General features: G+C 46.8%; 1 protein-coding gene across 2 annotated transcripts in view; it reads right to left on the bottom strand.

The window, feature by feature from the left end:
- LOC137620587 (transmembrane protein 62-like) overlaps positions 1-14,220 on the bottom strand; it is an 83,175-nt gene extending 68,955 nt beyond the window's left edge. The window contains exons 1-3 of one of the 2 annotated variants that reach the window (XM_068350843.1): positions 14,048-14,220; positions 7,825-8,044; positions 7,377-7,488 (exon numbers count right to left, since the gene is read on the bottom strand). In XM_068350843.1, the coding sequence (XP_068206944.1) occupies positions 7,377-7,488; positions 7,825-8,022 (310 nt within the window). In that variant the 5' untranslated portion in view covers positions 8,023-8,044; positions 14,048-14,220. The remainder of the gene's footprint in view (positions 1-7,376; positions 7,489-7,824; positions 8,045-14,047) is intronic. The other variant, XM_068350842.1, reaches the window with a different exon arrangement.
- Between the last annotated feature and the right edge of the window lie 207 nt (positions 14,221-14,427).

Below are 14,427 nucleotides of genomic sequence, written 5' to 3'. Positions count from 1 at the left end.
ACTCTACAAAACCAATGTTTGCAAATCAAATGTATACTGTTTAAAATATGACAAAACATTGACGACTCGTTACCGAAGTTTAGGCTATTCACTGCCGATAAACGAACCCAGTCTACTCGTAAAAACCTTGAACGCCCAGAGGGAAAAATAAGGCTTTTAAATATACTGTACTAAACAAAAATAATGCTTTAATATACCATCATTAACACTACCATTACAATTATCGTAAGGTTGGAGAAAGATAAAGATTGCCGAGAACGTAACCACATTTCTGTTTACATTTTGTCAGCTGGACTCGCACAGTTAACAGTTGATTTCATTGTTGATGTGGAATTTTATCCTTAAATAGGCTATTCATTATGAAATTATGTTAATGAAATGTAATGTTGATATTGTTTTGTAACATTTATTATAAATCACCGTATTTAGGGCTACCAATATACTTAAAAAGACAATAGATTTGATACATTTTGTAGTGCTTGACTCGCGAACTTTGAACAGCCTCGTAGATACAGAAATTTATTTTTGAAAAATGGCGATCGCGGAAAAGGGGAATCGTGTAATTCCAACACGCTTAATTCGGGACCCTACTGTACCTCAGACACCTCACTGGGCATAGTAGCAGCTGGTCTGGGTCGTTTGTTACAGAACGGAGACTCGCGATCCTGAAAGAGTCGAACCGAGGATCCGGCACTCCAGGATTCTGAGTCTTGGCCACAAACTCAGGGACGAACCTGAACGTTACCTCCCCCCATCCCCTTGAATGGGCGATGTCGTACGAGAGACCATGAAGTTCACTAACTCGCTTGGCCGAGGCCAAGGCGAGTAGGAAAGCCATCTTCCAAGACAGGTGGCGATCGGAGGCCAGGCGTAATGGCTCGAAGGGAGGTCTCTTGAGAGACCTGAGGACTCGAACCACGTTCCAAGGAGGGGGTCTCACTTCCGACTGGGGGCAGGTAAGCTCATAGCTACGTATGAGTAAAGAGAGTTCTAGCGACGAAGAAATATCCACGCCCTTCAATCTGAAGGCCAAGCTTAAGGCTGAGCGATTGCCTTTCACCGCCGAGACAGAAAGGCGCATTTCTTCTCGCAGATACACAAGGAAGTCCGCTATTGCTGGAATAGTGGCATCGAGTGGAGAGATACCCCTTCCACGACACCAACCACAAAAGACTCTCCACTTCGCTTGGTAGACTCCCTCAGAGGACCTTCGCAGGTGCCGAGACATTCTCTCCGCAACCTGTTGCGAAAAGCCTCTCTCCGCAAGGAGACGCTGGATAGTCTCCAGGCGTGAAGCCGAAGCGAGGCTACGGCCCTGTGAGGGACACCGGAGTGGGGTTGTCTGAGAAGCTCATGTCGTGGAGGAAGCTCCCTTGGGAGTTCCGTCAGGAGTTGCAGAAGGTCCGGAAACCATTCCGCGTGATGCCATAGCGGAGCTACTAGAGTCATGGAACAGTTGACCGATAGTCTGGTCCTGTTGAGCACCCTTCTCATCAGACAGAATGGTGGGAAGGCGTACACGTCGATGTTGTCCCACCGTTGCTGGAAAGCATCTTGCCAGAGTGCCTTGGGGTCCGGGACTGGTGAGCAGTACAGGGGCAGCTTGAAGTTCAAGGCTGTCGCAAACAAGTCCACCGTCGGGGAACCCCACAAAGTCAGGACTTTGTTGGCTATCTGAGGATCCAAAGACCACTCGGTACTCACTATCTGCGAAGCCCTGCTCAGACTGTCGGCGAGCACATTCCTCTTGCCAGGAATGAAGCGAGCTGATAGTGTTATTGAGAGGGTTTCGGTCCACCTCAGAGTCTCTACTGCAAGATGGGATAGCTGTTGCGAAAAAGTGCCTCCCTGCTTGTTGATATAAGCCACTACCGTGGTGTAGTCGCTCATCACCACCACGGAGTGACCCGCCAGGAACCGTTGGAACTGTTGAAGGGCCAGAAAGACGGCCTTCAATTCTAGCAGGTTGATGTGTAGGCACTTTTCTGATTCTGACCAAAGGCCTCAGGCCCTCTGGTTCAGAACGTGCGCCCCCCACCCTTCTTTTGACGCGTCCGAAAACAGAGTCAATTCCGGGGGGAGCACGAGAAGACTCACTCCCTTTCGCAGGTTCTCGTCGGCCAGCCACCACCGCAAGTCCGTCTGTTCCAGAGACCCCATTGGGATCAGAATGTCCGGGGAATCGGATCCTTGATTCCACCGGGACTTGAGCCGCCATTGAAGGGATCTCATCCTGAGGCGGCTGTTTGGAACCAGACGGGCCAGGGAGGATAGGTGGCCTAAGAGACGCAACCACAATTGGGCGGGGAGTTCTTTTCGCCTGAGGAAAGGTTCCGCCACCCTCCTCAGCCTTGCTATCCGGTCGTCTGATGGAAAGGCTTTGTGGAGATTGGTGTCTATTAGCATGCCTAGATAAACCAGTCATTGGGACGGCTGCAGAGAGGACTTCTCGAGGTTTACCACGATCCCCAGATCCTGGCAAAGATCTAGAAGCCTGTCTCGGTGTCGAAGAAGGGTCGACTCCGAGTCTGCTAGGATCAGCCAATCGTCTAGGTAACGAAGGAGACGAATGCCGTTCCTGTGCGCCCAAGTCGAAATCAGAGTGAACACTCTGGTGAACACCTGAGGAGCTGTGGAGAGACCGAAACACAGCACCTTGAACTGGTAGATCTTGTTGTCTAGGCAGAATCTCAGGTACTTCCTGGAAGACGGATGGATTGGGATCTGGAAGTACGCATCCTTTAGATCCAGTGTACACATGAAGTCTTGTGGTCTCACCGCAAGTCTGACCGTGTCTGCTGTCACCATGCTGAACCGGGTTTGTTTGACAAACCTGTTCAGAGCCGAGAGATCGATGACGGGTCTCCAGCCTCCAGTAGCCTTCTTTACAAGAAAGAGTCGACTGAAGAAGCCTGGAGAGCCGTCCACGACCTCCTGGAGAGCACCCTTCTCGAACATGGTCTCAACTTCGGCCTGAAGGGCCAGCCCCTTTGCCGATCCCATGGCATAGGAGCTCAACGACACTGGATTCGCTGTCAGGGGAGGTTGAGATGACGTGAACGGGACGCGATAACCTTGGCCGATCACTGAGACCGTCCAAGCATCGGCCCCGTGATGTTGCCACCTGCGGATGCAACGCTGAAGGCATCCCCCCACAGGTGGACACGCAGGGGGACTGCCACCCCTAGGGCTTGCGGCCGCGGCCGCCATCCCTAGAAGTCTTGCCTCCCCTGGAGGACTTACCGCCCCTCTTGACCTTGGCTGGAAAGGGCTGGGGCTTAGACACCACTTTCTTAGCTGCCGGTGCCTGTTTGGGAGCCTTACGAGGCTGTTGCTGCTGTTGTGGCGGGGCTGGAGGCTTATAGGGCCGAGTTGTAAGGGCACTGTGGAGGAGGGAGTCCGTGCTGGATTTCCTCCACCTCTCAGCCGTTCGCTCCAAGTCTTGAGGCTCAAACAGGCTCTCCCCCAGGAGGGAGGCATGTCGGAGCCTACACACATCTACGGCGGGGACCTTCGGATGGAATCTCTCGGACACAGCATCGCGACGCTTCAACACCGAGTTGGCCCACAGGGTGGTAACCTGGTGCGCCAAAAACTCAAAGGAGCGGGTGCCCGAGAGCAAGAAGGTCTCTAGGGCCTTCCTATTGGCCTCCTTGGACAAGTCCTCCGATCGCAATAGGATGCCCAGAGATCCTAACCAGAAGTCCAGCCACGAAGTGGCCTGCATGGCACACTTAGCGACCTTCTCGTGGTTAAGGATCTCTGCCGCCGAGAATGACACCTGCCGGGCAGAGAGTTTCTCCAAGGGAACTCCCTTCGCCAGCTCCTCCACAGAGTGATGGAGAGGAAGAGCGAGGTTGTGCTCACCAAGGATCTCGAAATACCTCCTCTGCTGAAGGCGAGGAGGAGGGATGAGTTTGTTCCCGGCAGTGGAACGACTGGAGGAGGCAAGAAGTGCGAGCTGAGCATTGGCCCTAGCTCTGGCACTCTTCAGCCCCCGAGACCAGGGCAGAGCTGCACTGGTCTTAGGGGCCTTCCGAACGTCAAACACTTCATCCAGAATCGTGTCTTTGCCTTCACGGGGGGGGGGGGGGGGGGGGGGGGGGGGGGATGACTGGATCCATAAGACTGTTAAGTTGCCCTATCAGGCTTAGGACCTGCCAGAAGGCATGTTCGGACTCTTGCTGTTCTCCTCCCTGCGGGCTGGCAGCTAAGTCTCCTGCCCCAGGAATCTCTTCCTGGGGTGATACGTGGACATTCCCCTGGGTAGTCGTGGGTTCCTGACGAATCCTTGCAGAGGATTTAGGGATGGTCTTGGAATCCTTGGGTTCCCTCCTGGGAGGGATACAGGATCCCAACAACGAGGTTCGAGGGGCCCCTTCCTCACGAGACGATTCTCCTGCCTGAAGCGAAGTCTCCCCCCCTGGTGCCGAGGGGAAGACTACCGCCCCACTGGACTCACCTGAGGACGGAAAGGCCTCGTCCACGGGAGAAGGAGAGAGTACTCGTGCAGGAGAGGGGACCCTCGAGACCGACCTCTTGGGAACCAACTTCGCCCTGGGGGAAGTCACCACGAAGTCCACTCCTCTCTTTCTCTTCAGCGTAGGAGAGACAGCCGCTGGTTTGTTACCCTGGCTGGCGAGTGCTGGTTTCATAACCCTCACTAACGCCCGTGCCAGCGGACCAAACCAAGTCTGCTGCTCCAAGGACACAGAGTCCGAAATACTCGCTAAGGTGAAAGGGATCGGGCGATCCTTTGGAGTGGACACGACGGTACCTGCCTGAAAAGAAGGTGGGGAAGAATGCTGTACTGACCTGTCTTCGTCCTGCACTACCAACCTGTGCTTGGATGGAGGTGATCCCGAGTGCCGTCTAGGAGCATGCGTCCCTGCTGCTACCACCGGCTGTGGAATTCGCCGCGAACTATGGTCGCGCGAGGGCGAACGGTCGCGCAAAGGCGAATGGTCGCGCGGGTGATCGCGCGGGCGCACAGGCGAGCGGTCGCGCAGGCGCGCAGGCGAGCGGTCGCGCAGGCGAGCGGTCGCGCGGGCGCGCAGGCGAGTGGGTGTGAGGGTGGGCAGGTAAATGAACACGTGTCCGAGGCGACGAACGCAAGCGATGGCGCGACGGCAAGGGATCGTGCTGCCGCGTAGGTGAAGAAGATCGCTGGCGATAATGACCGCGTGATGGTAAGCGATGGCGAGCAGCATGTGTAGGTGAATGATCGCGTGATAGGGTGCGATGGTGATCAGCATCCGCAAGAGGGCGAGCGTTCAGGGTTGTGCAATGAGGAGCAGCATGCGTAAGCGGGCGATCGTGCAGGGTTGTGCGATGGCGAGCAGCATGCGCAGGTGAATGATCGCGTGAAAGGGTGCGATGGTGATCAGCATCCGCCGGAGGGCGATCGTTCAGAGTTGTGCGATGAGGAGCCGCATGCGTAAGTGGGCGATCATGCAGGGTCGTGCGATGGCGAGCAGCATGTGTAGGTGATCGCTGGCGAGCTGGTGACCGCTGGCGAGCAGAAGGTCGACGCGTGTCCTGTGAGAGGACAGGTGGTGCGGCGCGTTCATGAGCAGGAACGGGAAGATCGCTGGCGCGTTGGCGAACATGTGTTTCTGACACACGCGCAGCACGATGTTGCGTAGCCACAGGACCAGGTGGATGGTGAGCAGGGAGTTCAGCAGGAACTAAAGGGTGGTCAGAGACCGCAGGGCGATGGTCCTCAAATGAGCGCTGACGCTCGGAAGAGAGTTGACGAGCAGGAGAGTGCTGGCGAGGGGGGCGAACATCAGGAGAGAGCCGACGAGCAGGTGAGCGTCGGCGAGCAGGAGAGTCTTGGCGAGCAGGAGATCGTCGACGAGCAGGAGATCGCTGGCGAGCAGGAGATCGTCGACGAGCAGGAGATCGCTGGCGAGCAGGAGATCGTTGGCGAGCAGGAGAGCGCTTGTGCGCTAGCCCTGCTCGCGTAAGGGAAGAATCCCTTAGCCCCGAAGGGACCGTTGCCCGTCGGGTGACGAGTTCTCCAGAAGGCGAAGAGCCGGCAGGAGATGGTGAGCGGTCTGCAGAGAGGTTCAAGGAGGGCGGAGCAGTCGGTTGAGGCTGACGAGGAGAGTCCCCCCCGGAGGACGAAGACCCAAAAAGGCGCCTCTTAGTCCCCTTGTAAGGGGAAGGGAGGCCCTTGTGGCGTAGAGGGCGGTGAGCCTTACGGCGGAGGCGGCCTCGGGGGAGATCGTCGGGACCATCGGTCCTCCGAAGGGGAGTCTCCGTCAAAACACTTCCCTCAGAAGGAAGCTGGGCAGCAGACAAGACCGAAGCACTCACTTCCCCCTTCGAAGGATGCACGGAAGGAGGAGGAGAGCCTTGAGCACCATCACCAGCAACAGCACCTGCGTCGGAAGGCCCAGCCACGTCGGAGGCCTCTGTCACCACGACAATAGACAGAGGGTCTACCTCCGCTACCACCGGCGACTGTTTAACAGCGGCCCCCAACGAGACAAGGTCAATAAGAGCGACCCTGGAGGGCAAGCCCTTAAGCCCCAGGGACGACCAAATCTGTAAAAGATCATCACTGGATAAGGCATTATTATCAATAACCTCCCCCGGAGGAGGAGGGGGAACCGCCTCGCTATGGGAGGCGACGCCCTCTCCCCCCACCGAAGGTAGGGAAACAGAACAAGGGCCTGCGCTCCCACTCGGACGACTCTCCTTAGGAGGCGGATGAGGGGGAGCTTCGGAGGAGGTTTGGGCAGCGGAAGAAGTGTCCCGAAAACCTTCCTCCTTCAAGGCTAACCCCGGAGGAGAACGGTCTCTCTTGGACTTCTTCTTACGCCGACGGCCAAACCTCTCCCACTGGGAGGCAGACCACTCCCTACACTCACGGCACATGTTATCCTGGTCGCACCGTCGGCCCCGACATTGAGGGCAGAGGGTGTGAGGATCCGTAATAACGTCCGACATGAAAGTCCCACAAGGACAGCCGGCAACTCCAGGGCATGTACGCATAGTAAATAAAAGAAAATAACTGAAGGTCAACTTCCAACCAATCACACAAGCTGAAAAGAAAAAGCAGAAAATTAAAGGCTGTCACGAAGGCGATGAACAGACACGTCTGATCACCGCCGAGCCAAAAGTGAAGTGGAGCAAGTCACCGGTGTGTGGAGGGGGGAGGGGTAGCAAGCTACCCTTCCCCACCCCCACGCTAACTAGCGCGGGGGGTAATTAACCCTCATTAAAAACTATTGGCTCGTCATTTCAGCTGCGCTAAAAGTAATACCCTTTGTAAATAGCGTGGTTTGTATTTCGGTTACGGAACAAATATAATTTCCACTACAGTACAGGATTTCTTTCAATCATATGCAGAATTCTTAAAAATTTACCTGATGCCAACACAACCGCTGGACTAATGGTACCCACAGTTGAAGTAGCAAACTCTCGTAACTGTGACACTCTTGTGGGATCTTGAAATACACTTAGGTGTAGGTCAGAAATCTGTGGGAAGGCAAAGCAATAATGATTTATAAAATACAGTACCTAATATCAGTATCTCAGTGGATGAAATCAAACAAATATGAGAGAGAGAGAGAGAGAGAGAGAGAGGAGAGAGAGAGAGGAGAGAGAGAGAGAGAGAGAGAGAGAGAGAGAGAGAGAGAGAGAGAGAGAGAGAGAGAGAGAGAATTCAAGTAAACTGTATACCATACGTTTTTCTGGAGTCTAAAATTTACAATAATATTTTTGACCTATAGAAACAATTTAGATTTGTTCTACAATTTCTTAAAAATATGTACAAGAATAAAAATGTTCAATTCCAACTGAAAGAACACTAACCTGAACAAACCAAACGAGACGAGAGGGTTTGGCATTAATGTGTAGCTCTCTTGAATCCTTTCCATCTTTTTCAGGATCGTGACGGTCTGGAGAAAATTCTCTGACATCAACGCTGAGAACGTGAACAACTCGACCAATCAGAGAAGCCCCACCGAGCACCGCCACCGTCCATACAAGGGCACTCAATCCTATTCGCATTTTCTGCAAGTTTGAAGACCTGCTGTCAAATATGGTAATATACAACAATTTCAAAAAGTTATATTCCATTACACAAAAACCAATTGATTAACTATATACCAAATCCAGATGAAAAGCTGCATAAGAATTACGTACTGTATGTAAATTAATTCTGAGATATTTAGCGCATCAAGGATATAAAGGGTCAGTTGTGTTGGATACGTTGCATTACTTGTTATAAACACAAGGGATTTGATGGAAAGAATAATTAGGCTAACTGTAATTTGTACTTGTCATTACAATATATCTCCCATCTTTCTCATCCAACTATTTTCCTAGTTTCATTCTAGGATACTTCTATACTAGAGCTCCAATAAAATTTTACTCTGGGTTTTTTGGTAGATTTCAATAGAATGATAAAGATATTTTGCCATACTAAAAGACCAGGGTTCCCTCGGAATACCATAACATATCATCTACCTCTACCTATGAAAACTTGATAAGTCTCCACTACTAAAAATGACTCGTCAATGAGAACCGAGATACCCAGTATAATTAATTTTAATAAATAATGTATGACCTCATAGTCACAAATACAGTATGACAATTTTGGAAATAATTTGTATTTTTACCTAACTATACAAACCTGTAGTTTCTTAAGTGGATATTCTTTTGGAGAAGCTGAAAGGTAGCCATTAGACTTTAAATACGAGGTGGCAACCCTACCTAACCCCTATAGTGGGTAGGTAGGGGGTGGCTGTACTTGCAGCTCAGTGAGCTACGTCACTTTTTTACTGCAGGCAGGCCTTATTGGGGATAGGTGATGGCGGGACAAATTATAAAGAGAACTAAAGGTTTGTATAGTTAGGGAAAAATACAAATTATTTCTAAATTTGTCATTTATTCCTTCACTAACAAACCTTGTCATATGTGGATGACTCACCTTTAGATGTGTGGTAAGTCCGACTATTGGCTTGGTCACTGAAAAGGGTTTTCCTTGTACAGCATTAAGACTGTATACAAGGAGAACCTTGACACCTCACTAACAAGTACGAAGTGAATATGACAGCGGCCTGAGCAACCTAAGTGGTTGTGAGAGATAGCATGTGAACGTCGATGCAAGAATATTATGAGTTTAAATTGGAATATTATACATAATATATAGAAGTTTCCCAATGCTTACCTCGTCTGCAAGTATATTACAATAACCATACTAGGTTACACAAGGGAAAGTTATTACCTGCAGAGGTTGAAGCCAGCTTGCAGAGAGACCCATAGTGCTATTCCCCAAGAGAGGGGAAGATGAAGAAAGGAAAAGAGCCAGACACATATTCATTTATCCCAGACTTAAGCCGGGTAACCAATGCCCCCAACCATCTGCTACTTGCCCAACAAGGAGTCTGGGGCATTCTTAAACCACTTGTTGTGCAGCCACCACAGGACTGATAGAGAATGTAACGAGTCTTCTGTGGGTTACGTCTTGAATATAGTGGAACGGTGATGGTTGTCTGACGCTTCCACACGCCCGCTTGTAACACTTGCAATGCAGAAAAATTGTGTTTAAATGCCAGGAACGTACTGATGCACCTGACATCATGAGGTCTAGGTCTTCTAGCTGGAGAAGGATCAGGATTCAGAGCATAGTTTATAACTTTACGAATCCATAAAGGGATGGTGTTCTTGGTGACCCTCCTCTTGAGTCTACCCAAACTAATGAATAGGGCTGAGAGTCGGGGTGGAGTTTCTTCAGCGTGTTCAAGATAATATCTCAAACTCCTCACTGGGCATAACAAAAAATGATCTGGGTCATTGATTATACAACGTAGACTCTTAATCTGAAAGGGCCCAAATCTAGGGTCCAGTACCACTTGATTTGGAGTCTTTGCAATAAACTTGGGGATGAAGCAGTGTCACCTCTCCCATCACCTTGAATGCTGTCTTCAAAGCGAGATTATGGTCCGTTGCATAGCATACAAGTTCGTATGCTATGAGGATCTCAGAACGTGACCCAAATTCCAAGGAGGAGGTCTTATCTCCAACTTAGGACAAGTTATCTCATAACACTGTATGAGTAAGGAAAGCTCCAATGAAGAGGAAAGATTCACTCTATCTAATTTTCTGAATTGCCTAAATTTGGTTAGGTACACAAACTGAAAATGATACATTTTGAAGTCTTTCAAGTGTACAGGGGGTCAAAATAAGAAGTCACAAAACTGTTGAGTTCTGTTGAATAATGAAGTTCTGAGAGTTTTGAATTCCTGTTTTGTGTGTCGAGTCGAGTTGAGACTTTTTAATCCTTGCTCAGTCATGCATGAAAAATTAACCGTACGAATGCCTTTTGAAACGGTAACAGCTAAAGTATTACAATGCCATGATTGTTAAGTCTGGATCGTGGCAGGGCTCTTGGTGATATGAAAGCTTGAGGAACCCAAGTCACAGTTCTGGTAACACTCAGTGCGAGTCAAACAACCATTAGTAATGATTCGATAATACCGAGAAAGAAGCGATGTTGTCGACCGACCCCGCAGTGGACCTTGGTCAATCTGACCAAGCCCCCTGCCATGATCCAGACTTGACAACCGTGGTATTGTGATGCTTCAGCTGTGACTGTCTCAAAAGCATTCCTGCAGTCAACGGGTCATTTTCAATTAAGGTGTAACTAAGCAAATCTATGCAATTCAAAAATACTCCCGAACACACGTGAAAAAAGTTATTCGCGAATACTGAAACCAATATACATGGCAACTTAAAGGCAATATAGGTTTCTTTTTTGGGGATGTAAAGAAGACTTATCCATAAGAGAGAGGAAGCCCTCATAACCAAACCGACTGGTTTACTTTACAAGAAATGTCAAAACATTTCTGTACTAGTAAAGGTCAATGAGGGCCTACAAGTACGTAAAACCTACCTAGGTCATGTAGGACTATACTAGATTCATGAATTTGTGCTATAAGACACAGTTCTTGGGCCAGAGGGGCCATATGGCACCGTTTTTGGGTCAGAGGGGCCATTAAGTGGCGAGATGCAAGGGGAAAAAAACTCCACAGTTGAACTATGATATCAAATTTCAGAGAGGTTGAACAGCCAGATGGAAAAAAGAAAGCAGTATGAAGCTTGAGTAAAAAGGCTAAAAAGTTAAGAGTGCAGCTAGGGACCGAAGAAATGCTACATGGGTTGTTCCCGAGCAAGGAGGGAAGAATTATAGGAAAAGAACACTTTAAGAATGGAGTCTGAGACAAGGGTTTGGGTGATGGGTGCAGCCCCTGTTGCTGATCTACTCACTGCATGGCCCATCTCATCTCATATCTTCATCAACTCCGTCAAGTATCATGTGTTAACTCCTGCAAATTTAGTTCTCTTATGGGTTGCGGGAGGACACAGCCTTTGTTGCACCAAGAGGAGTGTAGCAGTCAACCACATATGCACACAGACCCTCAAGTAATGCCCACAATGCACTTAAGAGTGGTATAATGTTAACCCTATCCCTGCACAAACCTACGCTAGAAAGGACTCTGGGTCCTAAAGAAAGTTAAGGCTAGAAGCCCTAATGTATCACTATAATTAACACTACCAGATTATGTGTCTTTCATTTCCTGTATTTCTTAGGATGGTTAAAGATAGGAAAATCTATACATTCCCTCAAGTGGCTTCTTTTGTGTATTAAGCACAATTCATCACATCTATTCGTGCCATCAACTTAGTTTAAGGTTTTCCCCCGAACAAACCATTGATTACCCGCAGTGGGTCCCATCAAACAGCAATTGTTTCGTTTAAGAGTGTGTAGACAATATTCTGATGAAAATATTTGGCATAAATCAGTATTTTTCAAATTACAGCATACACTTTCTTAAAATTCTAGAAGTTATGACTGAAAACCACCATATTTTACAGGGAATCAAACACAAAGTTGTGACCTAATGTAAGGTTCCTAATTAATTTAACTTAAGACTAGCATCTTTACCAATGAGAGGGGGCTATGACCCCCCTGCAATCCCACCTTACACCTCAATGTCCTTAGCTTACTCTAAGACAGTTCATAAACCTCTGATTCCTTCCTAACCATCTTACCTTCTGAAATTTGGTTTTTCAGACATATTTCCCAGTTTAACACACTCTTAAAACTTCAGAAAAAAATTTCTGACCAATCAAAGTCATCAAAAATATTCAAAACACATATACGGTAGACTCTAATACTGGGAAATACAGCAGTAACACCTATTATTCAATACAATAAGGAAATGGCCACTTGTTTGGAATTTTCCTTATAAAATCACCTGCTCATAATGAGTATCAAACTAGAACGGTGATATAATGTTAAATTTCCAATCAGATTTATTTGGATTTGTTTACAAGCCCACGCTCTCCATATATCCCAAATGAAGCAAATCTATTGTTTTCCTCTATTACTTTCTCATAATTTAAAACAATTCGCCACATGGGAAATAAGTTAAAAATATAAAAAAAGTTTAAAATTATAAAAAACACTAACCTGGTTTCCTCACTAATAGACCTGGAACTGACATCGTCAACACAGTCAACCAAAAAGAATTTTGCGACGTCAGCGTACATTTGATATATATTCAAAATGTATACTAAATTGGAATAATTACTCAAAAGCATCCATAAAATATGCATTTCACAAATGCTGACACTTTTGAGTAATTACTCCATTTTTTATTTAGTATATATTTTGAACATATATCAAATGTACACTGGTTTCACAAACTTCTTTTTGGTTGACTATATTGACAATGTCAGTTCCAGGTCGTTTATTGAGGAAACCAGGCTAACTTTTTTCTTTTAAATATATATATATATATATATATATATATATATATATATATATATATATATATATATATATATATATATATATATAATTCTTTAGTTCTTTTTAGAATTTTAACTTGTTTCCCATGTGGCGAATTGTTTTAAATCATGAAAAAGTTATAGAGGAGAACAATAGCTTTGCATAATTTGGCATATATGGAGAGCATGGTTTTGCAAACAATTACCAAATAAATTTAATTGGAAATTTAAAATGCAAATCACCCCTAATAGTACAAAAATGAAAAATCGTTAATTTTATGAACTATGATCAGGAACTGCTTGTGGCTGGGATGCGAATAAAGAGAAAATGGTAGTATGGTGAGAACAAAGGGGGTGTATGTAGGATAGTGGCCACCTGTATGTATTATAGCTAATTTAGAATACGGCAGTATAAGAGAGAGTCGCAGGGAGGCGTTAGCCAGGTATGCAGGTAAGGACATGGCTTGTAGGTTAGGTGGGGGGGGGGGGAAGTTTAGGTCCATTTTTAATCAATGCATGAGGAACTGGCCGCTGATATACAAAGGCTCCGAGCAAAATTTATTTTCTATAAAAAATAAGTACTTAGGATATTTGGGGTTCAAAATTGAAAAGATCTAACTAATTATGACCCTTGCAAAGTCCTACCTATTATTGTACTATGCTACCACAAATCCCTTAAGTGATGCAAGTCTAGACTAGTCTACCTCAGTCACTGTTATTGTCAAGAGGTTTATCAAGAAATGATTACTACATGAAAAATTGGACTAAAAATCTGGCATCACCAACAAAAATATCCATTTAGTGCTATAATGAGCTAATTGTATTGGGAACTTTATTTTCCTCGTTACCTAACTCTGCATCCTACATGGGGTCAGAAAAAAGAAGGCAATGTTAGGTGACATAAGACAATTTTGGGATATTTCCAATATAGAATCTGTAAATTAAGGGGAAAAAGGCAGGTCCCCTAACTGTTACCTATCACAAAGGGGACAACTTGCAATAGTCTGTACACGATTTAATTTTAGGTGTATCAATAAATACGTTCATTATAATATCAATCTCACCTTTCTTATTTAGTATTCAAAACTATCTCTGAACATATTAAACTATTTTCTACCGATTTCTTTCATCGGTAAAGATGTAACAAGGGACAACTGTCCTGAGTGACAAGGATAAGAGGATGGAATTGAACCAATACCTTTACTAGGGGTTATTTAACCTCCCAAGGAATAATTACCTGCCAATTTCTGGAACCCAGTTCACAGCTACATTCACGTTTTAAAAATAAACGAGGTACGAATCAGGAATTGGAAGATGCCATAGATTGATTTTGCCGAGGCGAAAGACGAGAAGAAGAAGCAACTTGTATACCTCGGTCTGATGTCGACTGCGTCAGCGCAAACCCGCAGACGACGGTAGGACGTCCTTTTAATTCTCCTACGTCTGGCAATCGGCTCGCCATTTTGACATAACCTCCGCCCCCACCCCCTGGTATTTATTATCATCATTATTATTATTATCATTATTATTATTATTATTATTATTATTATTATTATTATTATTATACCAAGCTAAGCTATAACCATTGTTGGAAAAGCAAGATGCTATAAGACCAAG

This window comes from Palaemon carinicauda, chromosome 27, assembly GCF_036898095.1.
Source record: "Palaemon carinicauda isolate YSFRI2023 chromosome 27, ASM3689809v2, whole genome shotgun sequence".
NCBI lineage: Eukaryota > Metazoa > Arthropoda > Malacostraca > Decapoda > Palaemonidae > Palaemon > Palaemon carinicauda.
The sequence above is the reverse complement of the archived record's forward strand: the minus strand, read 5'-3'. Positions and strand labels throughout refer to the sequence as shown.